The sequence below is a fragment of the Filicampus tigris genome, chromosome 20 (assembly GCF_054856515.1).
Source record: "Filicampus tigris isolate MCC_2025a chromosome 20, RoL_Ftig_1.0, whole genome shotgun sequence".
Taxonomy (NCBI): domain Eukaryota; kingdom Metazoa; phylum Chordata; class Actinopteri; order Syngnathiformes; family Syngnathidae; genus Filicampus; species Filicampus tigris.
Genome location: NC_141236.1, coordinates 1,911,315 through 1,938,976, shown reverse-complemented (window position 1 = coordinate 1,938,976; position 27,662 = coordinate 1,911,315). Strand labels below are relative to the sequence as shown.

General features: G+C 41.3%; 2 protein-coding genes across 3 annotated transcripts; one reads left to right on the top strand and one right to left on the bottom strand.

Annotated features, from left to right (window-relative positions):
• Positions 1–968: 968 nt before the first annotated feature.
• mcm9 (minichromosome maintenance 9 homologous recombination repair factor) lies at positions 969–11,812 on the bottom strand. 2 transcript variants are annotated; one of them, XM_086018313.1, is made up of 15 exons: positions 11,431–11,810; positions 11,008–11,189; positions 9,902–10,067; positions 9,415–9,521; positions 8,508–8,714; positions 8,354–8,435; positions 7,189–7,389; positions 6,993–7,118; positions 6,595–6,714; positions 5,887–6,061; positions 5,526–5,728; positions 4,243–4,446; positions 3,993–4,075; positions 3,460–3,605; positions 969–2,870 (listed from the first exon to the last, which is right to left on the bottom strand). In XM_086018313.1, exons 2-15 carry the CDS (start codon positions 11,170–11,172, stop codon positions 1,268–1,270), a joined length of 3,588 nt encoding a protein of 1,195 aa, XP_085874439.1. In that variant the 5' UTR covers positions 11,173–11,189; positions 11,431–11,810; the 3' UTR covers positions 969–1,267. The 2 variants fall into 2 exon arrangements, with proteins under 2 accessions (XP_085874439.1, XP_085874440.1); XM_086018314.1 differs by lacking the exon at positions 11,008–11,189 and having other exon boundaries at positions 11,431–11,812.
• Positions 11,813–12,077: 265 nt separating this feature from the next.
• hsf2 (heat shock transcription factor 2) lies at positions 12,078–27,457 on the top strand. Its single transcript, XM_086018315.1, has 12 exons — positions 12,078–12,295; positions 12,661–12,769; positions 16,097–16,224; positions 16,902–17,026; positions 17,708–17,783; positions 17,874–17,935; positions 18,004–18,079; positions 18,171–18,304; positions 22,225–22,488; positions 24,564–24,648; positions 25,512–25,578; positions 25,714–27,457. The coding sequence occupies exons 1-12, from the start codon at positions 12,203–12,205 to the stop codon at positions 26,025–26,027; spliced, it is 1,533 nt and encodes a 510-aa protein (XP_085874441.1). The 5' UTR covers positions 12,078–12,202; the 3' UTR covers positions 26,028–27,457.
• Positions 27,458–27,662: the final 205 nt, after the last annotated feature.

Genomic DNA, 27,662 nt, shown 5'->3' with positions numbered 1-27,662 from the left:
CTTAAATCAGGTATTTGACTGAAAAATACAAGACAAGCATTATGTTGCACATTTATAGGAGGAATAAAGATCTATCTCAAGATACTGCTAATACTTGAATTGAAGGGGAAGTCGACCCAAACTTTTTTTTCCACTAATATGTTCTATGCAAACCCACTAGTTGAAACAAGGAATTCTGATAAATACTGTGTTTGTGGAATAAAAATGAATCCACACGTTTTTAGCCATTACTTCTGTCTACTGAAAATGACATGACAACTGCTCAAGGCTCATGTAACGACCAATCACGGCTGACCTGTTTTCTGAACGGGGTGGATTTTGCTACTTAACTCATATTCCACAAACACAATATTAATCAGAATACAACCCGTGGGTCTGCTGGGAACATATTCTTGAAAAAAATGTGTTTGGGTTGACTTCGGCCGTTTTGTCACTTCTGTCGACTGAAAATGACATCACAATTACGACCAATTAAGGCTCCACTTCAGAAAACATGTGAGCCATGATTGGCTGTTACCTGAGCAACTGTGATGTCATTTTCAGTCGACTGCAAGTGGCAAAATGGCCGCCCCCTGAGGACAAAAACAGGTGGATTTTGCTGCTTAACTTTCACACTACACAAATGCAGTATTAAACAGAATGCCATGTTTAGACTAATGAAGGTGCAGAGAACATATCGCAAAGAATTTTTGTGGGTTGACTTCCCCTTAACCACAGTAATCATTTGATCCAAACAAACACAGGCATAGGAGTATGGCAATTTATATCTTAGAATAAAGTTGATTCTATACTCTTTATGTGAACGTGTCCCCTGAACTGTTTACCAACTTGCAGTCTCTAGCTTACACCTGCACATCAGCAGATGACCAACACCTTTGTTTTACTGAGGTCACATACTGTATAACGTGTGTAACCCACATGGGTATAAAATACTTTTCACCGACTCTGATTAATCAGGAGAACCAGCCTTTGTGCAATCATTTGAAAAATATTTAAATGGTAGATTACAGTATCAGTAAATTAGCAATACATCCACAGACAGGTACAAAAATAGAAACGAAGACAGGCAAGCAAAGAATATACCAGAAGACGAGTGAAATAGTCTGAGCAACACAGATCGTGTAGAACAGCAAGACGGCATCTCTGAGGATTTACAGTAGATCAAGGTTTCCATCTAGTGACCATCTATGGAATGACTTGCAAAAAAAAATGGTAATGTTCTTTTTTTTCTTCACTTCAGAGAGGTGCTGCTACCATTAATACTGTATCACATTTTGGCTTTCTTTGCTACTTCTTTGTCCCAGTCAGTGTCAAGAATGTCATCATTTAACTCGCCAAAGCCAAAGAGAGATGTGTTGACGAGCACACCTTTCGAGCCGCATGGAGCACTTGTTGGAATGCCCAATTCAAAACACTTTCTCTTCATTGGGCCAGAATATTGAAATACTGCGGCTCTGTCTTTAAACATTTTTACACCATGTCTTCCAGCATGAGTAGGTTCTGTTAGTTTTAAACTCGAATTGGACATCGTTCTAGCGCATGTCGTTGGGCCTTGTTCCAAAATAGCTGGATGCTCTTTGACCTCTCGCTTGGTTTTCATTCTTTTATGTCTTTCTTCAGCTGCTTTGTCGAAATCAGTCCTCACTAATTCGACACAATCTCTTTCACATGGACTGTTTTCCATTTGATTATTCTTTTCCAGGTCTGTCTGTGGTGTGGGTCTGGGTTCAGTTGTGCCGGCGAAAGAGAATCTTGAAAGTTTAGCTAGAGTTGAGGGGGTGACTGTTGATTTTGTAGGGCTTGAAGTTGGTCTTAAAGGTGTAAAACATTCTTTACTCCTGTCAATATTTTGGCTCCCTATGTCATCTTGTTTTTTTCGGCCGCCGGTTTGTGCTCGTGGTGTTTTTTCCTCATCAAGCTTTTCTGGTGGAAAACACAAAGTGGCTTCGTTGCTGACACAACGCAATTGGTTTTTCGCGCTTCCACCTTCGAAACTTGGGTGCTTTTCATGTTTTTTAATTTTTCTACCTTTGTCCTCTGTAAGTGCACTACTGGCCTTATCATAGCTGTCACTTTTCTGTTGTATGTTTCGACCTGCTGTGTTTTTACAATTTCTGCTGTTTAGGCTGGATTCAGGTGCACTCACACTCGAATTGATGCTGTCGTTGATTAAGGGTCTCATCTTCTTCGGTTTAAATGTAAAGTCTGAAAACTTGAAAGGAATATTTTCATCTGGAGCTACAATGTTGTCCTGGAGCACAGCGCTATTGGTTTTAGTTGCTTTGTGACACGGTTGTTTACTCTGAATTCTGGTATCCACATCAATATCGGAAGTGGTATCTGAAACAGTGACTTCTTTACTTGCAATAGTGATTTCACTTTCTCCAAGTCCAATCCCTCCTTTGTCATCTTGCTGGAGTTTACGCTGAAGCTCCTTGATTCTTCTCTCTCTTAGATTTTTTGAGACTCTCTGAATCGCACTCTCTGAAGGCTGTGTGTGTCTGTCAGACGAATGTGTATTCTTTTGAGCTTCAGGGTATTTGTCACCGATCATTCCACCTTCCTCGGAGGTAACGGCGACGGCCAGGTCAGTATTTAAATTACAATTGTTCGCGGTCACATTGGAGTGTGTTTTTTGATTGCTGTCACATTGAGTTGAAGTGGCTAACGGAGAGGCGATTTCATCTGATGATCGAGAAGGCGTGATGGAGTAAAACCAATCCAAACCACTTTCCTGCTCAGCACCACTCATGCAGGCCTTTGGTGCGTCAGATTGTGTTTCAGCGATAGAGTCCGTTTCTCCCAAATTATGATGGAGGGGATCAGGTGGCTGCTCAGAGCCGGAAGCCTCGGCGCTGTTGCTCCCAAGCCTTGTGGAAAAAAATACATTATTTAATTTTGGTAATTCTATCAAGTATGATGTTTGGGATTAAGTTCTAGTGATACTATTGAAATATTTTGGAGGGGCGCTGCTTCACAAAGGGACTGATAAGACCACTTTTTATACAGACTGTAGATTCTACGGCTCTGGCTACACAGAGCATTTTTTTCAATAAATTGCTTATAAAATCAAATTTTAATCAAACTTAAAGTGGAAATCAACCCAAACATATTTTTTTTCAAGAATATGTTCCCAGCAGGCCTACTAGTTGAAACACGGCATTCCGATGAATATTGTGTTTGTTAAGCAGCAAAATGCATCCCTTTTTAGACATCTCAGGGGGCAGCCATTTTGTCACTTTTGTCAACAAACGCAATATTAATCAGATTGCTGTATTTCGACTAGTGGGCCTGCATAGAAAATTTTGGGGTAGACTTCTCGTTTCATATAAAAATGCTGGAAAGAAAAACGAGTAAACCCTTGTTGTGATGGCAATGCAAGACCCTTCGTGACTGGTCAGAGACAAGGCTAACTGAGACAGCCACGCCCACTTCTTTGTTCAATCCACATTTACCCACCTGGCCAATCTGTCCATCTCCTTCTGAAGTAAAACGGGCAGCTTCAGGCCTCCTAACAGTACCTGACACTGTGTCCGATACTGCTGACCAGGGTCATCAGGGAATGAAGTAAGCACTGCATTAACACTTCCAAGCAAACCACCACCCTAAAAGAATGCAGAAAACGTTACAATTTTTGTTTGGTAATAAAAAAAAAACAAAATCAAGCAAAGATCTTTTATCATTAGCTCAGGTGTCTTCCGGAATGGGAAACTCTTTAGCATTGTCTCACATGCTCAAAGGCTAGCACAGACTAGTGTCAGTACTTGATATACCATCTAGCCCAAAAATATCTGTTAAATTGGCCGGTATCATCTGCACATAAGTATTTTTAAACAATTCCTGTATCGAATGGCTTTGTGCATGTGTACCTAGTGAAGTTTCAAATGAGTGTATGTAGCGTCTCCACAAAATACACTGTAATCACTTGAAAGAACATTTTACAGATAGAGTAGAAAAAGGGGGGAAATACTGTAGCGGATTATTTGAAGTACCTGCATGGAACACTCCATTACAGAGACGGCCATAACAGCATCCTCTATAGTGACAGTCTCTCTGTACATGAGTCTAGCATGGGCTGTATGGATTGAAAACAGTGTTCAGTGTTGAGTATTGCTAATCACAGTTCTTAAACTCACGCGCCTCCTCAGTTCATATTAAAAATGGTAATCAACGGAGTTTAAATTGAACAAACTAAAAAAAATCCTGCTACGTTCTGAATAACTTTCAAAATGACATCCTGACCTTCAGCCAGTCTGCTGAGACTCTCCAGCATGCGGATGGTTGTGCGTGCAGCATTGCGGCCTTCACTCTGTCTTTGCAGCTGATAGTACCTTGATAAGATGGAGTTGGCCTCCGTCGAAACCTGTGGCTGCAAACGCTTTATAACACAGAAATAAGCCTTCATTTTCTCCATGGACCATAGGGTGGAGCACTCAGGGGGCAGCCCTAAGAACAAAGAATGGGGTTGAATCGTAACACTTTCATCATGCCAAAATATGGAATTTAAAATGTAATCAGGGTATCCAGAGCAGATGCAGTCCTCCTCATGAGCAGGGGTTCTGTTTGGTGTCTCGTCTATTTCTTACTTTACTAGATTACTACGTAATCGATAGCGGTTTTCTTGCAATTATTGAATTTGAGGCATTTTGCTGAAATCTTGTGGATAGTGATGGTATTACTGTATAAAGTTGGACAAAACAATGAATCATAATCACTATCATCATTTCAATCATCGGTACCATCTAACAATGTCATTCAGTAAATAATCAATATTTCAATTTCAACCTGCATTTTAAAATATTAGTTATCGGCGGACAAACAAATACTAATTCAGCCCTGAGAGGACTGTCAATAAAGTACAGTATTGGAATTACTCTCATTGGGTACCATATTTTTTAAGTATAAGAAGTATAAGTCGCATTTTTGATCGGAATTTATTTTACAAAAACCAAGGGCCAGAACAGTGGCGCTCAGACTCGCGCCCAAAAATTCCTGTTCCCTAATCGTACTGACAGCAGGGAACGGGTTAGATTGGATTCAAAACTTCTGCTTCTAACTATGGAAAAGTTTTTCCTTTTCAGTTTAAAAGGACTTGCCTTAACTAGAATCCTGCAAGGCATTGTGGCCAAAGGTAGAATAGCTGCCGCTTGTTGCGCCTTTTGGTGCTGTAAATAATTAATCATTCTTGTGGCGGATGCCGCACACTAAAGACAGTGGCGGTAATGCACCAAAAGTATTTGCCAACCGCCAATGCAAAGTAGAAGAAGTAAATGGAAGATGAAGAAACAGAAGTAGTCATAGCAACTAATATGTGACGTACGTCGTTAGTTTGCTGTCACCTCTCACGACAACAAGCGAAGAGACGGAGCTCTAATTTTAATATATACAAGTCGCACCTGAGTAGAGGTGCCAAACTAAGAAAAATAAAATACTGCAACTTATGATATTAAAAATACTGTACATAAATTTATAAAACAGATTTTTATTTTTTTTTAGGAATTAGAATTTCACATTCTTCTTCCTACCTCTATCTTCCAGAATGAAAGAGGAGATGATGCGGTCCCATTCTGTATTTCTGTTGTCCAGCAGAACCAGAACCAGGTCAAAGCGACTTAGCAAAGGACTTGCCAGTGCGATATTGACGGACAGTGATTCGTTTGGGTCATACTGGCTTTTTGGATTGGTAGCTGCCAGAATAGTGGTACGAGTGTTCAGCTTACAGACCATACTATGGAGAGGAAAAACAATATCGAAGAATCATAGCCTCTTAGTAACAACACAAGCTTTGAGTGCTGTCTGCACAAGATCAAAACAGCCTTTATCTGTACTCACATTTTGGTCGTACTGTTTTTTTGTATAGAAGACTCTTGAAATGAATATCCTTACCCCGCCTTGGCCACACTAATGGACTGTTGCTCCATAGCTTCATGGATGCTGATGCGGTCGTGTTCCTTGATGCTGTTGAATTCATCAATGCAGCATAAACCACCATCTGAGAGTACCAGGGCTCCTGCCTCCAGATGCCAATCACCTCCATCCTTCACTGCTGCAACTGTCAGTCCTACATAAATTGAGTGGATATACAAAGTAACAGATCGGATACTGCACATCGGACATGTCTTAAGTCCGATGTATGGTGGCCAAATGCAGCCCGCGGTCAAATTTCACCAGGCAATTTCACATTTACACACAAGAGGGCAGCAGCACTCCGTCCAACTCCGAAACCATGTGCGACCCTTGCCGGACAGTTTCCAAAATGGCGACAATGAATTAAAAAAAGAAAAGTTGACAGCTAGCGAGGGCCAACAATTTAAGTAAAGGTGGAAATTAGGATATTTTTCACAGAAATACACAACATTTGTGTCTGCCTCATTTAATAATAAATCTAAAAGTTCAGTGAACATTTATTTTTAACAATATGCCATGGTTCAAATTAACAGTGGCCTGTAGCCTACTGGTGAATATGATTTTTTTTTCTTTTTTTTTTACATATATCCCCACAATTGAATCAAAAGGTTCAGAGAACATTTAATTTCCAGTTGTTATTCGTGTTAGGCTAAATGGTTGCGTTGCAGGGGCACATGCTGTACATACCTGCACTTGTTGAACCAATCCCAGCAGTGAGCACAGAGCGGGGCATCATCTTGGCTGCATATTTTAAAAACTGAGACTTGCCTGTACCGGGGTCACCAACGAGCAACATGTGACATTCACCTTAAGAGAAAAACATACTTCACAGTGAGATGCCAATCAACTACAGTCCAGTAATACACATCAACATTTTAAATTTGTCCCTCATTGGCCTGATAGGCTGTCTTTTGGTTTACCTCTCTTTCCATTGAAAGAATACACTGTGACAATTGAACTATGAAATTGCAAATTGAAAAGCATATTGAGCACTGATCGGTGATTAATGGTAATTTTCAGTTGCCATGAGTTGTGTTTTAACTTTACATATACTTTAGATTGAAAGATTAAAACAGGATAAATACCCCTGGTCTTGGTTCCAGAAGAATCTATTCTCTGCACCCCTCCAGCTAACACCATGGCAACGGCCAGTTTAATCACATACATGCCAAACACTTGAGGGCACAGGCTCAACAAGATCTGGTTCCTGCCTACAGATTATGGAGAGAGAATAAAAATGTTCAGACAGAATTTAACATTGGAAGTGGGTAGAATTCTCACCAGCTATTGGATCGCATTTGTAGTGTTCCCAGAATTCTTTGAATTCCTTTTGAACATCTTCGATAAGTAAAGAAGCAGCACCCTGCTGGTTGTTGACTTCTATGTTGTTGGCTTTGAGAACCAGCTCCACATCGCAGCGAGAACCATCATAAAAGGGTTTCCAGCGCTGGCACATCACTCCATAAACAGTCACATCATCTCCTGGGAAGCCAATTTAAATAATAAACTAAACTTAATTAAGCAGCAAAATCCACCTGTTGTTATCTCAGGGGGCGGCCATTTTGTCATCACAGTTGCTCAGGGCTGACAACCAGTCACAGCTCAGCTTCAGAAAACAGGTGAGCCATTTTTGGTTGTTACGTGAGTCCTGAGCAACTGTGTTGTCATTTTCAGTCCACAGCAAGTGACAAAATGGACGCCCCCCCTGAGATGGATAAAAAATGTTGATTCTTAAAGCGGAATTCAACCCAAACTTTTTTTTTAAGAATATGTTCTATGCAGGCCAACTAGTTGAAACACAGCATTCTGATTAATATTGTGTTTGTGGAATATGAGTTAAGCAACAAAATCCACCCGCTTTAAGCCACCTCATTGGACTGCAATTTTGTCACTTCTGTGGACTGAAAATGGCATCACAAACCCTCAGGGCTCAGATAACGGCCAAGCATAGCTCAGCTTCAGAAAAGAGATGAGCTGTAATTGGTCGTTATCTGAGCCCTAAGCAGTTGTGATGTCATTTTCAGTCGAACGAAGAGACAAAATGGCCACCCTCTGATATGGCTAAAAACAGATGGATTTTACTGCTTAACTCATATTTCCTATTTATCATATTGCCTTGTTTCAACTAGTCGGCCTGCATAGAACATATTCTTGAAAAAAAAAATGTTTGGGTTGACTTAGTCTTTAACTCATATTCCACAAACACAATTGTAATCAAAATGCCCTGTTTAGACTAGTGGAGTAATGGAGGCACATAAGATAAGATAAGATAAGATAAGATAAGAAAGTCTTTATTGATCCCAAAGCAAAGATATAGGTCACACAGAGACGGCGGCATAATGTAGCCGTTAATGTATAACATTAACAGCAAACATTCAGAATCAACATTGACGTTGAATTACACAAGCATTTAATTGATTTGCTAATTCAAATTTTGTCTTCCTACCTGATTTACACATGTCTACAAGATCATCCTCCAGAACCACAACCATAGAACGGGGAATGCTGCCCACTGACAACCTCTGCACCTGCGATGTGGATGGTGATTGAAATAATTCATTGAGCAATTCGATGGCATTAAAATACGTCATTGACCTTACTTGCTCTTGTATTTTGATCTCCTGGTAATCCCTGCAAGCAGTAGGCTCAGACCCTCCAGACAGACATCTGAACTTGCATGAGTTACAGCCATCGGGATTGGGGCAGGCCAACGGTGGGACAAAGGAATAGAACTGCTCAAAGTCTGCTTGCAGCACGAAAACATGACGACACTTGGCGCACATGTAATCACGCCCGTACTCCAGGACCTAGAAGTGGGAGGAGTTATGCACTGATTGATTTAACTCCAATCAAAAATAGACATCAAATAACACCTATGGATACACATGTGGTTGGTTCAAATAGGATCTTGGCCCTTTAGCTAAGGGTTCACTGTCACCCGCTTAGCCAATAATTGATTATGGTTCCAGAAAGCACCATCTACACAGGAATGGCTTTGCATAATAGGTCATATGCTCTCTGCGTTATGTTCATTCATTCATTCATTATCCATAACGCTCATCCTCACAAGGGTCGCGGGCGTGCTGGAGCCTATTCCAGCTGTATTCGGTGTACACCCTGAACTGGTTGCCAGCCAATCGCAGGGCACACAGAGACAAACAAACATTTACACTCACAATCACACCTAGGGGCAATTTAGAGTGTCCAATCAACTTACCATGCATGTTTTTGGAATGTGGGAGGAAACCGGAGTACCCGGAGGAAACCCACACAGGCACGGGGAGAACATGCAAACTCCACACAGGTAGGCCTGGGCCGGGATCGAACCCATGACCTCTGAACTGTGAGGTGGACTAGCTAACCAGTCGACCTCTGCGTTATGTCTGCAGACAAATAATTTATCTGATCACATGGGGCAGTCTGTTTGGTAAGTTTATAATTACAGGTAAATGGTTTAACTTCAGCTATATGTAGAAAACTGCACATCAAGTCTTATTATGTCATTACCTTGGCAATACTGGTGCGTATGACAGTCCCAGTGACGGACAAGAAATGCCCAACATCTCTGGACCGGGGAATGGTGTCTCTTGTGAGCTCTGGACAAACTGGTAGACCTGGATAAATAAAAGAGATAATAACAGTTCTTGCAGTTTGTCCTCTTTCTGATAATAATGTAAGAGGAAATACATGTATGATTTTTACATAGGCCCATTCACACTTATACTTTGTTCTAATTTATTCTGCATGAGGGATTTAAGTTAAATAAACATTTGCGTGAATAAAAAAGACATTGCATACATTTCTGCTGTCTTTTGAGATCAGGTTTGATCACGCAGGTTTGATGATTATTTAGCTGAGCCTAATTGAAGGAAACTTACTTGAGGAAGTTCCACAATAGTATATTCACAGAAGTACTGGCCCCCACAACTCGATGGGGCTAAGCTAAGATAAGATGGTTGGACATGAGACCATCACACACATTTGGAAATCTCACCTGTGATACGTGCGTGGAGGGTGTTTGTCATTCTCGACTCTTTAGGGCACAGTCCATCCAAATGCTGAACAGAGGCATTCTTTGACACCTCAATAGCTGTTTTGTGCAAAACCTTGTCAAATATTGTCAGGACATCATTGGGATAGGCGTTGAAATAGTCACCAATCTGTGGGCAAGTAACACACAAATACATAAAGAAATATACACAACATTCAATACAAATATATCCAATTATGCAATGAGTTTACAGGTATTGCCAGTTGAGGAACCTCATTGTAATTATATTTATTCAGTGTGCCATTTTTTGCCTTTTGTTTGAGCATTCTTAACTGTGTATTCCTGTACAAGAACTTTATGCAAACTACTAAGCACAATAGCTATTATTAATAATAATAGCTTGCCAATGGTTGGGAATTGCTATTGTCACTATTGAATATTTTTTAATCCATTATTATATTGATTAATCAAATAATCTGATAATTTATTTTGCAGTAAAATGTATTGCATTGCCCCCCCCATCCATTACCATTTGTTAACCGATTATTTGGTTAACAAAAGCTGGTTTATTTGGTATTGTTTAAGGTTTAAACAAACAAACAAAATAAATAATAAATAAGCAAGATCAGACCAGATGGAGCAATGTACCCACCAGCATTTTTGAGACTGTGAGCTACTTTTGGGGTAGTGATTCATGTTAATGGCTACGGTTCTGTGCTTCAGGTTCAACTCCAAGTCGATAACAGGTTAGTCATACTATGACATCATATAACGATTATTTAATAATAGGTTAAACTGACTATTATTGTTTCCATAAATTGATTTCAGTTACTGGGATTGGTCCGTAACATGTCAGAAAAATCGAGACAAAAGTTTATCACTGTTTTCTAAAGTAATATCAGATGCAAATGTCCTCCTTTGATTTAACACAAAAATAATCAGTCTGCATTCATGAAGGACTACAGAAATCAGACAATTTTTTGTTATCAAATGATTAGTATGATGATTGATTAAGTGATCCATTTTGACACCTCTAATCGAAATACAGATATGATATCTGCATGTGCACTAGGTTCTGAATATTTATATTTTAGTCCTGTTATAATCACCTCCATATTGGCTTCAAACAATGTCATTGCATTGATAACAACAGGCTGATGACTGTCGTCGCTGGAGGCTGCAATTAGCTTGATAATGTCACCATGATGATACTCTGTAATGTAGGCTTCGAACATCTGACTAATCAGAGCCTCCTGTTCTGCATTTATCGACATATTGAATAAAGATCCACCTGGAGAGACAGACGGGGCAAATGTCAATGGTCATTCATAAGCATGGGTTTGTACCAAATAGAAAACACCAACTGTTAGCAGTGAAGTGTGAAATGCCAAAAGTAAATGGAAACTACAATGAAACGCACCCCTACTTCTTAGCCATGAATTTGTGATGCCATATGCAGCGTTATGCACGGTGTATTTGATTCATTTAAGTAGTTTGCGTCTGCAGTGTGAAACCAAAACAAGTCATCCCACCTTTATGTCGAGTAACTGTATCCCTTAGATAGTCATCGATTTCATGTCCAACTTCAAACTGTACACCTGGTGATAACAATACTAATGTCTGCAATTAGAATTAAAATTAGAAACAAGCCAGCGTCGCCTCGAACGCACACGACTTGACGGCGGAAGTCTCGTAAAATTCCCCCGCTTGAGATTCGCGCCTATATTGTACTTTTACCCGAATTAGGTCTTAAAGGCAGGAAGTGTTGTCGAACATTATCTTAGCGCAAGTTCGCAATTCTAATTATTGTTTTGATTGTTAGTTTTGTATTGCAATGCCACTCATGACGTTTTTAACCGATAATTCTTACAGTACAGTACAGTACTAATTAGCAACTAAGAGGAAAAAAACATGCACATATTTCCTACTTTAAACCCCCCCCCAAAAAAAAAAATCGGAAAAGGAATTCACAATCATGAATGATTGCATTTATAAATGGAATTTGAGACAGGCATGAGCACACACAGAAACCTGTCTTTAAAGTGGCTCACTAAAGTCAAAATAAAATGAAAGAAAATAAATCGTACGCTACAGTCGCCATCTCGTGGTCTACACTTTGTCTGCACGCGTGGTGTCCCACGTGAGGGTCGTTACGTAAAACTCCTTTTTGACCAATCAGCCCCAAAGCACTTGAAACGGAAGTTGTAAGAGCCTCGTCCACGAAACGGTAAACATTCGCATCCCCCAAAGCCTTCGAAGAAGCCAAAAACGCGGATACTTTGTTAAAGTCGTTCAGTTTTCGAGATGAAACACAACTCGAACGTCCCGGCTTTCCTCGCCAAGCTGTGGACGCTGGTCGAGGATGCAGACACCAATGAACTTATTTGCTGGAGTCAGGTAATGCTGCGACTGTATACAATTAGCCTGCTTGTTGAAGAAGCTAACACAAAACAGGTGGCCAGTGAAGCCGATTAACCTCGCGACAACGGATCGTCGTATTGCATTGATTTGAATATTAACACATTCATGTGCTATACGGGTTGTGAAATTTAAACGTGCAGTAAATTGGATGGGTTTTTTTTGGACCAGATAAACCTGGACACGAACGGTTGATTGTAGCTAGCAAGGGCCATTCGTGTGTGCAAGCTATATGCTGCCAAATGTAGCTCACTTCACAATCACTTCCTTTTTACATTCGGACATGTAAAAAAATATCTACAGCAGTCTTACAATGCCGAATCTTAATGGTGTTTGTTTTTAAGGAGGGCAATAGCTTCCTAGTGCGGGATGAGCAGCGGTTTGCCAAGGAGATTCTCCCGAAGTTCTTCAAGCACAACAACATGGCCAGCTTCATCAGGCAGCTCAATATGTGTAAGCGTTATTTTTGAGCGAATGAAGTTTTCTTGTGCTTTTATTTAATTCGGCTGCGTGAGCGACTGTAAACATTGGGAGAATTCAGGAAAGACTTTGAAATACTGTACACTTGGAACAACTTAAATACTATTAAAAGTTTAAAGTTGGTGATTTCAGTCTTATGCAGGTGGAAAAATTAAGTAAACTGCTGGCTAATAATTAAGTGGATATTTACCCTTAACACTGAGAATTGATGAACGATTACTGTTGGCAAATTTCCTGAATTGTAATACAACTGTAAATAAGTTATGTCAATATTAACACTTCAAAACAATAAGTACTAAATAATGATCCATTATGAGTATGACTGTGCAGAGAGGGATAACTTTTTTTTTTTTTTGCTTTGGGGATTTGGGAGGTCTCTATCAAAAGACTAAATGGTACTTGGCAGTTTAAATCTAATTTTAATCTAGATGACGATTTGGCTGCCACAATAAATGAACCTTGATCGTCTGCCATACATTTAAAGGAAGGCTTCATTAATTTTACATGTGTGGCTTGATTGGTAGTAATTAGTTAATTTAGCTTGGAAAAAAACAGAAGAGTTGAGAAAAGCACCTCTATATTGATATTTCACTTTTTATGGCAGCATTTTGAACAAACGGTTCAAACAGTATCTTCATGTTGGATCCAACGAGATGTGTGTAATTTCATTTGGTGTGTGTACTGTGTGTGTGTATATATATGTATATATATCTATATCCAGGGGTGCACATAACTGCAACGCAGGTACGCATGCGGTACAGAAATCACTGTTGCGTACCGTCTTTTGCGTCACGACGCGCATTTGCGTACCTGTGCACACTAGTGGTGCAGTGGAACGACTCATCTTTGATTGGTTAGGATCAAGCATCGGTTCAGGATAGGCACGATACGCAGAATGGTTGGTGGAAAAAAAACTGCGCGTTCACAATAAGCCAACGTGATTGGTCTGCATTCAGCAGAGGAAGTTACCCTCAAGATCACGTAAATTGCATGTACAAAAGCGTATTGCAAACATACTCAACAAACACACCGCCTCCACAAAGGCTAACTTCAAAAATACCAATAAATACTACCAAAAATACTTACCAAATAATACATTGAGTCATTAATGCCAATGCAATAGCCTTAGGAGACTTTTACTTTGAAGTTGGCCCGCGTGATGGCGTAACGGCTAACTTGACTTCCGTTTTCGACGTCTCAGCTTGCCACCTACATCAATACAACGCCATCCCGAAGTCATATTCAGTCGCTAATTTAGGATGCTCACAAACCGCTAGTTAATTACGTTGTCATTGTATGTATGATTACGTGAAAGTAATAAGTTTCTTTCCAATATTACTCTATTTGTAGAGTAATCCGTTACTCAAGTTTAAGTTACTTTTAAGTTACTTTTTCAAAAATCGGGGATTCATTTATTTAATAATGATTTCAAGACCTTAAAAGGAAAATGCAAAATTTGCTGCCATACGCTAGCTGGTAAAGTTAACTTATGAGCATATTTAACTATATAGTGTGGTCTATAATATTAAATTAAATATAAATATTGGAACTGATATTTTATCCAGTAAATAAATAATCACAGACTGTAAACCACAAATGCAATTATCATTATTCTCAAATTAATTTACACACGGGGGGCGGCATGGCTCAGTGGTAGAGTGATCCTTTCCCAACCGGCAGGTTGTGGATTCAATCCCCGACCATTGTGACCATGTTGAAGTATCCTTGAGCAAGATACTGAACCCCCAGTTGCTCCCGATGCTGCGTCATCAGGAGGTAGATGAGGTACAATGTGAAGTGCTTTGAGTACCAAAGGTAGAAAAGCGCTATACAAGTGACAGTCCATTTGCCATTTACACACAAATAATAGTGATGCATAACATATAATCGATAATTGGTCAAACAAACAAGATAGATAGATAGATAGAAACACACAGACAGGGCATGTGTAATAAAAGCAAAAATATGTATTGAAGTCAAAACTGGCCTGACCAAATGTTTTTTTCCTTTTTCATTATTATTTTTTCTATTTATAATAATTGAAAGTTCAGTTAGTTCTAATTTTCTTTTACTACATGGGGACAAAGTTTCGAGGTGATTTGGAAAAAAAAGGTAAATAAGAACGAGCGCATCAGACTCTAATAATGGCGTTTATTGTAGTCCGATTGATAGTGCCGTAGCGTGACGTCATTTGTCACCGGCAGATGATTTGCATTTTGATTGTGAACAGCCAATCAGAATCACTACATTTTACATATGGCAATCGATGGCACTAAGTTCATTAAATCATATCTAAAAAGCACAGTGACTTATTTTTTTGCAGTTTATTCGCTTCGTTTTATTTAGGTTTGTTCTTGCTTGTATTTTGTGTCTATGATTTGCATTTTATTTTATGAAACCGTGACAGTGATTATTGTCACAAACAATAACTTCTCAGCCCTCTAGGGTGTTGTCAATGGTGGAAAGAAAATCGAATTGCATGGCAGGGAGTTGACTCGTGCACTCACGTTGTTACGTGAAGCTCCAAGTGCGACAGGAACTTTTTATTTAAGTATTGCTGGAAGTAATAACTTATGATCAAGTGATGTTATGAACAGACCTACTTGTTAAATGTAAAATACAGATGTCAACATATGTATTATAGTCCCGAAATTTGTAACGCGTTACCTGACTCAGTAACTGTAATAATATTACAAAAAAAATCAAAGTAACAAGTTACATTACTTCGTTACTGCCTAAATGTAATGTATTACTATACTGCGTTACTTTTGTATGTAAATTTGAAATGCTGGGGTAAATTTCAATTTTTTTTTTTTTTTTTTTTTTTTTTTTTTTTTTTTTAAGTCTTTCAGTGTTGAAAAAGTTTCATTTTGCACCAAAATGTTTAATTTTTGTTTGTTGGAAACCAAGTAGTGCAAATAAAATTCAGTTCATATTGAAGAATATAATTAATAGTGATTAACATAATGATAAAAAATGTGATTTATGAATATCTTTCTGGCCCTAATCATACAACCCTACATGAGCTGAAATATCTCAAGATGCTGAGCTCTTGCGTGGCATCATTTGTTTGAAGATTATGGTCAAAACTCAAAATGACATATCCTCCATTTGAATTAATAGGCTATACTCTACAATGAATCAAATTCTGATCTACTTTAATTGTTGATGTGAGTCGTTTTAACCTGCTCTGATCTTTACTAGTTATTATATCAAAATAGATTTCTATATTGTTTGTTTTAACAATGTTAGTATTGCTGCAGATTCTAATTGTATAATGCAAAATTCCAATTCATTCAGATGGATTCCGTAAAGTAATGCACCTTGACCAAGGCATTGTCAAGCAGGAGAGAGATGGTCCTGTGGAGTTTCAGCATGCTTACTTCAAACATGGACAGGATGACTTGTTGGAGAACATCAAGAGAAAGGTAAAGTCTCTAAATATTTTTATGTTATTGAATTTGTTATATATTTACATTTACAAGACCTATCTGACATTTCCAGAATACAATTTCTTATTTTCTACTTGCCACTTTAATTACATCATTGCTTTTGAATTGTTTTGGTCTTTGTTTTTTTTTTTCCTCTCTCTACTGCCACACATTTTAGGTTTAGTGCAGTTACTTCTGTTATGTCATCAGCCTAATTTACATAAATGCCTACTGAATAACTTAGGTTCCTTGAGGGAGAGGGAGGAGGTACAATTCATGATTGCCCCACCGCACATATGGACTCTGTGAAGAGTGGCTATCGAATGAAGAGATGACCCCAGTAACTGGTGTCGGCAGGGTCTGAACATATATCATCATAGCTCATCCGCCTAAGGGCCACAAAAGAACACCTGCTCATAAATGTGTTGTACCTCTTTCCACTCCTTCAGGAAATATGTTATTTTTCTAACATTTCACTTCTTGTGATTTCAAAATAATGCCTCTTGAAAGTAAGGGTTCAACATCAGATGCACCTGACAGTACATATCCTCACTGACGCCCATCAGAAATTGGTCTAAGGCATGAGACAACGAGATCACCTGCATATGTGATTCTTTTCTTTTTTTTCTTTTTTTTTTGTCTGCTTTCTTTGGGTTCTAAATTTGGACACCAAGGTCTCAAACACGCGTCCGGAGGAAAATAAGATTCGACAAGACCACCTGTCCAAGATCTTGGCGAGCGTTCAAAGTGTTCACAGCAAGCAAGAAAACATCGATGTCAGGCTAGCAACACTGAAGAGGTCAGTCTGGCCTCCAGGAAGTTGACTTGTAGTGCCCGCCTTTATGTATGTGCACAAACTGTTGCTGTAATTCATCAAACGTCAATGCTGGGTTTTCTTTCGTTTTTTTTTTTTCTTGAATCCCTTAATCAACAGCACACTTTCTGGATTTTAAGCCTTATAATACAAGGTTAACTGTTTTCATTGCAAAAATTAGCAAAAAAGAATGTTTTTGCAAATCTTTTACATATCAAAAACTCATCACCAAAGTCTTTACTATTTATTATATGGACAGTAATTCACAAATTCTTGATCAAAATTGGATCATTCCGAAGTCGTCATGGAACTGGACAAACATGGCCGAATAATATCGAATTCTTCAAGTTTTTCTTCCTAAAAAAAAAAAAAGTTTAAAATATCATATGAATTTCATTGCACTACACATGATTGTGTCCAACTTGGTTTTGAATCTTCACCAAAAAAAAAATGCAATTTTAGATCTTTATGTTTGAAGCCTGAGTGAAATGTGGCAAAGTGTTAAAAAGTGAAGGTGGTGGCCCGAAGACTTTTGCAAGTAGCATTCTGGCTCTCATGTTTGTAAGTTGTGTGCAACTTGCTTCTCTCCTTAATACGTAAACATCTCTGTAGTATGAAACGCTTGCTGAGAGACCTTTCTTTTTTTTCCACGCGAATTGCGTTTAGGGAGAATGAAACTTTGTGGACAGAGATCTCTGATTTGAGACAGAAGCATGCCCACCAGCAACAACTCATCAAGAAGGTAAATTTATGGCTCTTTACTAGCTCTAAACAGGTGTCTTATTCCTCAGTGATGATGATAACTCTGACCTGCTTTTGTTTTTTTTTTCAGTTAGTACATTTCATCGTCACATTGGTACAGAACAACCACCTGCTGAATTTAAAGCGCAAAAGGTGAGTGTCGAAATACACGCGTGTAGATGAATTATCAACCTGGGATCTGACATCTCACTTTTTGGCAGGCCAATTCTCATGAATGGCAATGGAAAGAAGGCCAAATATTTTCATGATATCTACGATGACGTTTGTGTAGAGCAGGTCAGTGTAGAGGTGAAAATTTGAAATGTTTCATTTGTATTCTCTGCCATTAGTGGTTGTTTTTACGATGTTTGTTTTTCTGACCAATTAGTCGCCTGTTAGCAGCCGGAACAGTGTTAAGTCATCTGAAGCCTTAGATGACGTCATCATCTGTGACCTCACGGAGAACAAAGTAGAGAGGGCCACCGAAATCAAAGTTGAGTCACCCAGAAACAACGAGCCATGGTAAGTCAGCTGACCTGACTTTCTAATAATTTGGTGAGGTTTTACATCTTTATGTGGGTTAAAATAACATGTGAAATGATATACAAATTATTAATGTGTTAATAATTTCATGCATAAGTCACTCCGGAGTATAAGTCGCACCCCCGCCAAACTATGAAAAAACACGACTTATAGTCCGGAAAATACGGTACATGGAGCCAGGCCTGGAAGTGGGGCTCGATGGCGAGCGCCTGGTGGCCGGGCCTGCACCCATGTGGCCCGGCCGGGCTCAGCCCGAAAAGGACACATGGGTCCCCCTTCCCATGGGCTCACCACTGGTGGGAGGGGCCAAAGGGGTCGGGTGCCGTGTCAGCTGGGCGGCGGCGGAAGACGGGGACCTTGGCGGTCCGATCCCCGGCAGCAAAAACTAGCTCTTGGGACATGGAATGTCACCTCTCTGGCAGGGAAGGAGCCTGAGCTGGTGTGTGAGGCTGAGAGGTTCCGATTAGATATAGTCGGGCTCACCTCCACGCACGGCTTGGGTTCTGGTCCCAGTCCTCTCGAGAGGGGTTGGACACTCTTCCACTCTGGAGTTGCCCAGGGTGAGAGGCGCCGAGCAGGTGTGGGCATACTTATTGCCCCCCGGCTCGGCGCCTGTACATTGGGGTTTACCCCGGTGGACGAGAGGGTAGCCTCCCTCCGCCTGAGGGTGGGGGGACGGGTCCTGACTGTTGTTTGTGCTTATGCACCAAACGGCAGCGCAGAGTACCCACCCTTTTTGGAGTCCTTGGAGGGTGTGCTGGAGGGCGCTCCTCCTGGGGACTCCATCGTTCTACTGGGGGACTTCAATGCTCACGTGGGCAATGACAGTGAGACCGATCTGAACCCGAGCGGTGTTCGGTTACTGGACTTCTGTGCTCATCACGGATTGTCCATAACAAACACCATGTTCAGGCATAAGGGTGTCCATATGTGCACTTGGCACCAGGATACCCTTGGCCGCAGTTCGATGATCGACTTTGTAGTCGTATCATCGGACTTGCGGCCGCATGTTTTGGACACTCGGGTGAAGAGGGGGGCGGAGCTGTCAACTGATCACCATCTGGTGGTGAGTTGGCTCCGATGGTGGGGGAAGATGCCGGTCCGACCTGGCAGACCCAAACGTATTGTGAGGGTTTGCTGGGAACGTCTGGCAGAATCCCCTGTCAGAAGGAGTTTCAACTCCCACCTCCGGCAGAACTTTTCCCACGTCCCAGGGGAGGCGGGGGACATTGAGTCCGAGTGGACCATGTTTCGTGCCTCCATTGTTGAGGCGGCCGATCGGAGCTGTGGCCGCAAGGTGGTCGGTGCCTGTCGTGGCGGCAATCCCCGAACCCGCTGGTGGACACCAGCGGTAAGGGATGCTGTCCAGCTGAAGAAGGAGTCCTATCGGGCCTTTTTGGCCTGCGGGACCCCGGAGGCAGCTGACGGGTACCGGCTGGCCAAGCGGAATGCAGCTCTGGCGGTTGCTGAGGCAAAAACCCGGGTGTGGGAGGAGTTCGGGGAGGCCATGGAAAATGACTTCCGGACGGCTTCGAGGAAATTCTGGTCCACCATCCGACGTCTCAGGAGGGGGAAGCAGTGCACCATTAACACTGTTTATAGTGGAGATGGGGTGCTGCTGACCTCAACTCGGGACGTTGTGGGTCGGTGGGTAGAGTACTATGAAGACCTCCTCAATTCCACCGACACGCCTTCCACTGAGGAAGCAGAGCCTGGAGACTCTGAGGTGGGCTCTCCTATCTCTGGGGTTGTAGTCAAAAAGCTCCTCGGTGGCAAAGCCCCGGGGGTGGATGAGATCCGCCCGGAGTTCATAAAGGCTCTGGATGTTGAGGGGCTGTCATGGTTGACACGTCTCTTCAACATCGCGTGGATATCGGGGACAGTGCCTCTGGATTGGCAGACCGGGGTGGTGGTCCCCCTTTTTAAGAAGGGGGACCGGAGGGTGTGCTCCAATTACAGAGGGATCACACTCCTCAGCCTCCCCGGCAAGGTCTATTCAGGGGTGCTGGAGAGGAGGGTCCGTCGGAAGGTCGAATCCCGGATTCAGGAGGAGCAATGTGGTTTTCGTCCTGGCCGTGGAACAGTGGACCAGCTCTACACCCTCAGCAGGGTCCTCGAGGGTGCATGGGAGTTTGCCCAACCGGTCTACATGTGTTTTGTGGACTTGGAGAAGGCGTTCGACCGTGTCCCTCGGGGAGTTCTGTGGGGGGTGCTTCGGGAGTACGGGGTACCAAGCCCCCTGATAAGGGCTGTCCGGTCCCTGTACCACCGATGCCAGAGTTTGGCCCGAATTGCTGGCAGTAAGTCGGATTCGTTTTCTGTGGGGGTTGGACTCCGCCAAGGCTGCCCTTTGTCACCGATTCTGTTCATAACCTTTATGGACAGAATTTCTAGGCGCAGCCGAGGTGTCGAGGGGGTCCGGTTTGGTGGCCTCAGCATTGCATCTCTGCTTTTTGCAGATGATGTGGTACTGTTGGCTTCTTCAAGCCGCGATCTCCAACTCTCGCTGGAGCGGTTCGCAGCCGAGTGTGAAATGGTCGGAATGAAGATCAGCACCTCCAAATCTGAGACCATGGTCCTCAGTCGGAAAAGGGTGGCATGCCCTCTCCGGGTCGGGGATGGGATTCTGCCCCAAGTGGAGGAGTTCAAGTATCTTGGGGTCTTGTTCACGAGTGAGGGTAAGATGGAACGGGAGATTGACAGGCGGATCGGTGCAGCGTCTGCTGTGATGCGGACCCTGTATCGGTCTGTCGTGGTGAAGAAGGAGCTTAGCCGAAAGGCGAAGCTCTCAATTTACCGGTCGATCTACGTTCCTACTCTCACCTATGGTCATGAGCTGTGGGTCATGACCAAAAGAACAAGATCTCGGATACAAGCGGCCGAAATGGGTTTCCTTCGCAGGGTGTCCGGGCTCTCCCTTAGAGATAGGGTGAGAAGTTCGGCCATCCGGGAGGGACTCAGAGTCGAGCCGCTGCTCCTCCGCGTTGAGAGGAGCCATTTGAGGTGGCTCGGGCATCTGATTAGGATGCCTCCTGGACGCCTCCCTGGTGAGGTGTTCCGGGCATGTCCCACCGGCAGGAGACCTAGAGGACGACCCAGAACACGCTGGAGAGACTATGTCTCCCGGCTTGCCTGGGACCGCCTTGGGATCCTTCCGGAAGAGCTGGAGGATGTTGCTGGGGAGAGGGAAGTCTGGGCTTCCCTGCTGAAGCTGCTGCCTCCGCGACCCGACTTCGGATAAGCGGGAGATAATGGATGGATGGATGGATGTTCTCTGCATGCCCACTACTTGAAACAAGGCATTCTGATAAATGTTGCGTTTGTGGAATAAGAGTTGATCCACCCGTTTTTAGCCATCTCTGGTGATGGCCATTTTGTCACGTCTGTCAACTGAAAATGACATCACAGTGTCTCAGGGCTCAGGTAACGACCAATCACAGCTCACCTGTTTTTTGAAACTGAGCCATGATTGGTCGTTATTTGAGCCCTGAGCAACTGTGATGTCATTTTCGGTCGGCAGAATTGACAAAATGGCTGCCCAATAAGATGGCTAAAAGCGGGCGGATTTTGTTGATTGATTCCACAAACGCAATATTAATCAGAATGCCGTGTTTCAACTGGTGGGCCTGCTAGGAACATATTCTTGGAAAAAATGTGTTTGGGTTGATTTTTCCCTTTAAGCACCTGGGAGAACATGGCCCTTAGTGACTTGTCAGAAATTTGTTCGAGCATCTGTTCAAGAGTTGTTAATTGTCTGTTCTTCAGTTACGAATACATTGCACAATAAATAGCATTTAACAAAAATGAACAGCGACTCAGAAGTGAGTCGTGAAAAAATGGACTTCCTGTAATTCACACTGCACGAGCTGTTCTGATGGGCCTCTTTTAAACGTCCTCAGTGATACCGAAATCGTGGAAGTCGATTTGGACCCCTGCCCAGTGCTGAAAGCTGAGGCAGAGGCCGACACAGCCAGCATAGAAGATGTCAAAGACGAAGTTGCCGGACAGCCAAGGAGCTGCAAATTGGACAGCAACAGACCAACCAGCAGCGCTCTTCAGCTCAATAAACCGTCCGGTCTTAGTCTGGAAGACCCTGTCAAAATGATGGACTCCATACTAAAGGAAAATGGGGCCATCTCACAGAATATTAACCTCCTGGGCAAGTAAGTTTGTTTGTTGTTGTTTGTTTACTGAGGGTGGACATTTGATATTGTCATAAAAAACACTACATTGCATGGTCAAGAATTTCATTATCATAATGTGAATGCAACAGTGGTCTGCCGTGCATTTGGTACTTGGCCGTCAGTGGGGACTTTGCGACTTTATCCACCGCTTAATTCCACCAATATCAGGTCCAAACCATAACCAACACGACATCATTTTATATGACAACCTTTTCATAAAATTGAATATATTCCTTGTTACCCTAAAAAATTTCAACATGGCTCCCCATATTGACAACATGACAAATATGTATTGTTATTAAAAATAAGAAATCATCTCGAACATAGAAAAAACGGTTTCACTCTTCGCAAAATGATTTACGGGTACCCATTCTCCAATATGAGGACAAATGTTACTCTCCACTTTGAAGTCCCACAACTACTTCAGACATATTCATCTCGTCCATCTTTTTTTTTTTTTTTTTTTTTTTTTTTAAACATATTGTCATGTTGTCCGTATGGGGTGTTGTGTGTCAAATTTTTAGGGAGAAATCCATTGGTTCCTAAGACAAAATTGTGGAAAAAGTTTGAACACTTTCCTGATGCACTCAACATTATCTGGAGTCGCTCAGAATCAAAACCTGTTTACCTAATAACATAAAAAAAAACAATTGTAAAACATTACATGAGAGATACGAATTATTAAATGTAATGTGTGCAGGACACTACAGATTTGCTTCAAAGTAGACGTTGGCAAAATTATTCACACATATATTTGTGATGTTCAGATGATTTGGAGATCCACAAACATGCATGATTTTCATGTGTTCTTTTATAAGGATACTCTATCTTACATCTGGCCTATATTATATGTTCAATGTTGAATACCGTTTTTTGTATACTTGCACGTCTGGTTACTAATGAAAAATAAATGAATAAAAATAGAAGTTACCGAGTCGGAAAAAAAACAAATTACGTTTGTATTTTGTTTTCCGACTTGTGTTAAATAAACATGTAATAGATAAAGGCTCGTAGTCCGTTTTTTTTTTTCAAATTCCAACTTTTAAACGGAGAGGGCTCATTCTTGTTCAGTGGCAACACTGCCTCCTAGTGGACGGAGGAGGGATAGTGTTTCAACACGTGAATATATGAGACCCGTGTGTTAGTATATCTTGAAACGCCGTGACATTTGTCAAAAATAAATGCACATGCCGCTGGTGCACAAACACACATAAGTCAAGATAAGTCATGATAAATGCCCACGCACGTGTAAATCGCGCATATATTTGTGGATATGAAAAACGTCAAAACTGCTCACATTTGTGTGAATAATTTTTCGACAAATCTCTCCCCATAGTTCTGATTGACAGCAACACATAAATGATTTGGACAAAAGAAAAAGCTGACGTGCTGGAAGCAGTGCAGCCAAAAGAAACATTATGAAATGAAAATAGACCATTGTGAATAAATCAATATAATTAAATTGAACAAATATTTGAAATTAGGGTATAAATGTATTCTGTTAGTGTTTGGGACAGCACAGAAGGAAGGGCTTGCTTGCTGGACCTGACCGCTCATCACTGAAATGTATGAATTAACCTAATTCATACATTTAGCCTGTTGTTAATCCAATATTTAAATATTTGTTGCAGTTTGAGGAAAATTCTTAATCTGGAATAGTTTTGATTGTCTGTGCACTGCATGTAATTTATTGTTAAAAATGAAAATTAAGAACTGGCAATAGAGTGACTGAATGATTTGTAATTTTATATATATATATATATATATATATATATATATAATTACTTATAAATAATTATCACAAAACCTGATCCTTCAACCGGGGTGTGTGGACTTTTTCTATTATTGTGTAAATTCTAAGCTGCCATTGATGTTAGTTAGCAGTGAGTGTTAATTTTTGCGAACTAAATGTACTGTGTCAATGTTACATAGTCAGCAACACCAGCTGGTGTATTTGTCAATCAGCGGGCGCATTTATTTTTACTTTGGAAATACTGACGTCATGCCTATAATATAGCTAACTATCATGGCGATGTATTGTCCCCTGTTGTCAGGCTTGATCTAATGGACTATCTGGACAGCATTGACTGCAGTCTAGAGGATTTTCAGGCCATGCTTTATGGAAAACAGGTCGACGAGGTAAAATGTCAGCACACGTGCCATACATGCATGACCAATACCGAAGACTTCAAATCACATCTTTATTTCATATTGTCACTCATCCTTCCGAAAAAAGGAGGGAGTGATATCTGACGAGATGTTTTATTGTTGGCAAGCATTGTATGAAACACGTCCTGTATTTTGTGAGGCCTTCGGGTCATTGAGTGGAAACCAGGGTTGTCATTATAGTTTTTTTCAATTCAATTAGTTTCAAATTGGGTATCAACCCCCCAAAAAGTCCTTCCAAAAATATGATTTATGCTCCTCGAATAGTCTAAACACGCCATTATGATGGATATTACCTTTGTGGAATGTGAGTTAAGCAGTAAAATTCCACCCGTTTTTGTCTGTCGACTGACTGAAAATGACATCACGGTTACTCGAGACAATTGTTACTCAGCTCAGAAAACAGGTGAGCCGTGATTGGTCGTTACCTGAGCCCTGAGCAACTGTGATGTCATTTTCAGTCGACAAAAGGTGGCAAAATGGCCGCCCCCTGACAAATCATTGCGTCTCTTTGGGATGGATGAAATGTTGTCATTATTTTCTTTTGAGGACATAAATGTACATATTCTTGACAGAGACGGCAGGTTTGAAAGAGGGGTGTTTTTTTTTGTTTTTTTTAACCATTTTTAAAAAGATGAGGTGGCTTCCGACACCACCGGTGCAGTGCACATTAAAATGCCGTCCTTTCACCTGATAAATCTTGAATCGTTTTTGAAATTCAATTCCTCTGTGTATGACACCAGACACATTAGTATCGTGAACTTGTGGGTCCTTTGTGTACATGTGATTTTGCTTTGAAAGTTTTGGTTTGAAGATTTCATTTCCTCTCCTTCCAGGAGAGTACGTCCTCTAAACAAATCCCAACACAAATAAATGGGGCCAAGCAGATGGAAAATAACACAGGTGAGTGAGTGGCTCTCCTCACATTTGAGCAAATAAAATACCTCGTTGGTGCCAAATATGTCGTTTTTTGCTTCCATTTTCCATCCGTATTACCGTATTGTGCTCATGGTTATGCCTTGTCACGTTTGTGTTCAGACAAGCAGTTGATCCAGTACACTTCCTGTCCCCTGCTGGCCTTCCTGGACGGCTGCGCTGTCCTTGCAGAAGTGGAGCTGGGCGGAGGGAGCAGCACCCAGGCGGAGATCTCCTCCACCTCAGCCGCCTACGTCGGTTCAGAACCTCCGTCGGAGCTGCTGGACGGCAGCGTGGAGTCAAAGCAGCCCGGCTGCAGCTCCCTCGTCCGCCTGGAGCCACTAACAGAGGCCGAAGCCAGCGAAGAGACCCTTTTCTACCTGTGCGAACTCATTCCAGGCCCTGAGGCCTTCTCTCCCGAGTTGGACGGAGTGTGAGCGGTGAGGTGACGATGCTGTTTTGTCCCTACTCCATGTGGCATCCCTCCAGCTGTAGTTTGTGCCTTGGACGGCAAGGCTTTTCCACTGAACCGGTTATGAACAGAAATGAATAAGATGAATTTTTCTAATTACTGTACTCGTTACGTGAGGCTTTGTTGCCGTGTGTCAAAATCTGCACTTCTCCTAAGAGGGTTAGGGTTAGTTAGTTGCATCAGCACACAACAGTGATATGAATTCTGTTAAAAGTCACGTTTGGTCCCTCCATGACATGACTCCGGGTTATCCCCCACCTCTCCACACACTATTGGCTGCGATTACAAACAAATGAGTTTGCTGTGCACAGTCTGCAAATAGGGCATTTCTCTCTTTAGAAGATGGAGCTTGTCTTGTGCTTTATAAAAGGGAAACCTTTGCTGTTATGCGTGTTAAACATGTTTGTTTTGGATTTGGATTGTTTTTATGCCTGTGGGCTTTCAGCTTGTACACATTAAGTCCGGCACAAACTGTAGCTGGCGTAAATGCGCACGTACGTCCATGCAGTCGGGTCAAAAGATAACACAAGACATCGGTGTCTCAAACACCGACAATATGCTTATCTTAACAAATAGACTGTAAATAAATCTATTTATTCTAATTTTTTTTTTTTTCCTTAGTGTCCATCTTTCCACAACATAAAGCATTTCTCATAAAGCAACATTCCTGTTAGTTGTCACGGTCAGGCACGCTTCCCTTTGATTTCCCTTAGACTTGTTTGTCATAATATTCTTGACAACTGGAACAGCGCTAAATTAACGAGCTTATATTAACTACAAAACCAGCTGTATGCTTCCTTTGTGATCTAAGAAATATTGTTAAAATGGCATCATCACTGTTTCATGTTTGAATAAGTACACAGCTGCGTAAAGGTGTGTTGTATGAGCTTTGAGATCAAAAATTAGAACCGCATCCTGAATTTTACTTTTCATTTTGCTTTTCACTGGCGCAAGTTGTCAATTTAACAGTACTTGTGAATGATGTTAATCTAAAAGATAAAGAAAAGACAGTGAACTGGTTAATACAGCATTATGATGGCATTGGAGCACTTTGATTGGATGCATAATACTGTTATTGTAATATGCGCTAGCTATTGCCATATTAACAATGCTGATATTAAAAGTCCTGTTAATGTACTTTTAACAACTACAGCTCGGGTCGTTTTTGGTGTATTGTACTGTATACTGTTTTGTGTGATTATTCAGATCTAAAGAGAAAAAAATACTGATTTGTAATGGCAAAGAGATGTAATTTAAACCTAAGAAGCTGTATAGCACACAAGATTTATACCTTATTCCTTGGGGCCCAGTGACATTTGGTTAAAACTACTGTATATGATGGCTATCTGTGAGCAGTATAGCAGTGATTAAAAAAAAGTTTTCTCCACATACAAATTTTGGAGTTTCAATTTTTAAAAAATGAGCATTACTCATTACAGAATTGCAATACAGCTCTTCTATAGGATCTGTTTTGTGATGTGTGCTACCTATTGAGCTCAGGACTTTTTATTAAGTTGAAATTAGACTTGTTTTTAAGCATCCAGAGAATGTTGGGAATATGCTTGTATTTGGCCGCAAAGTGGACCAGCTGTCTGTTAAG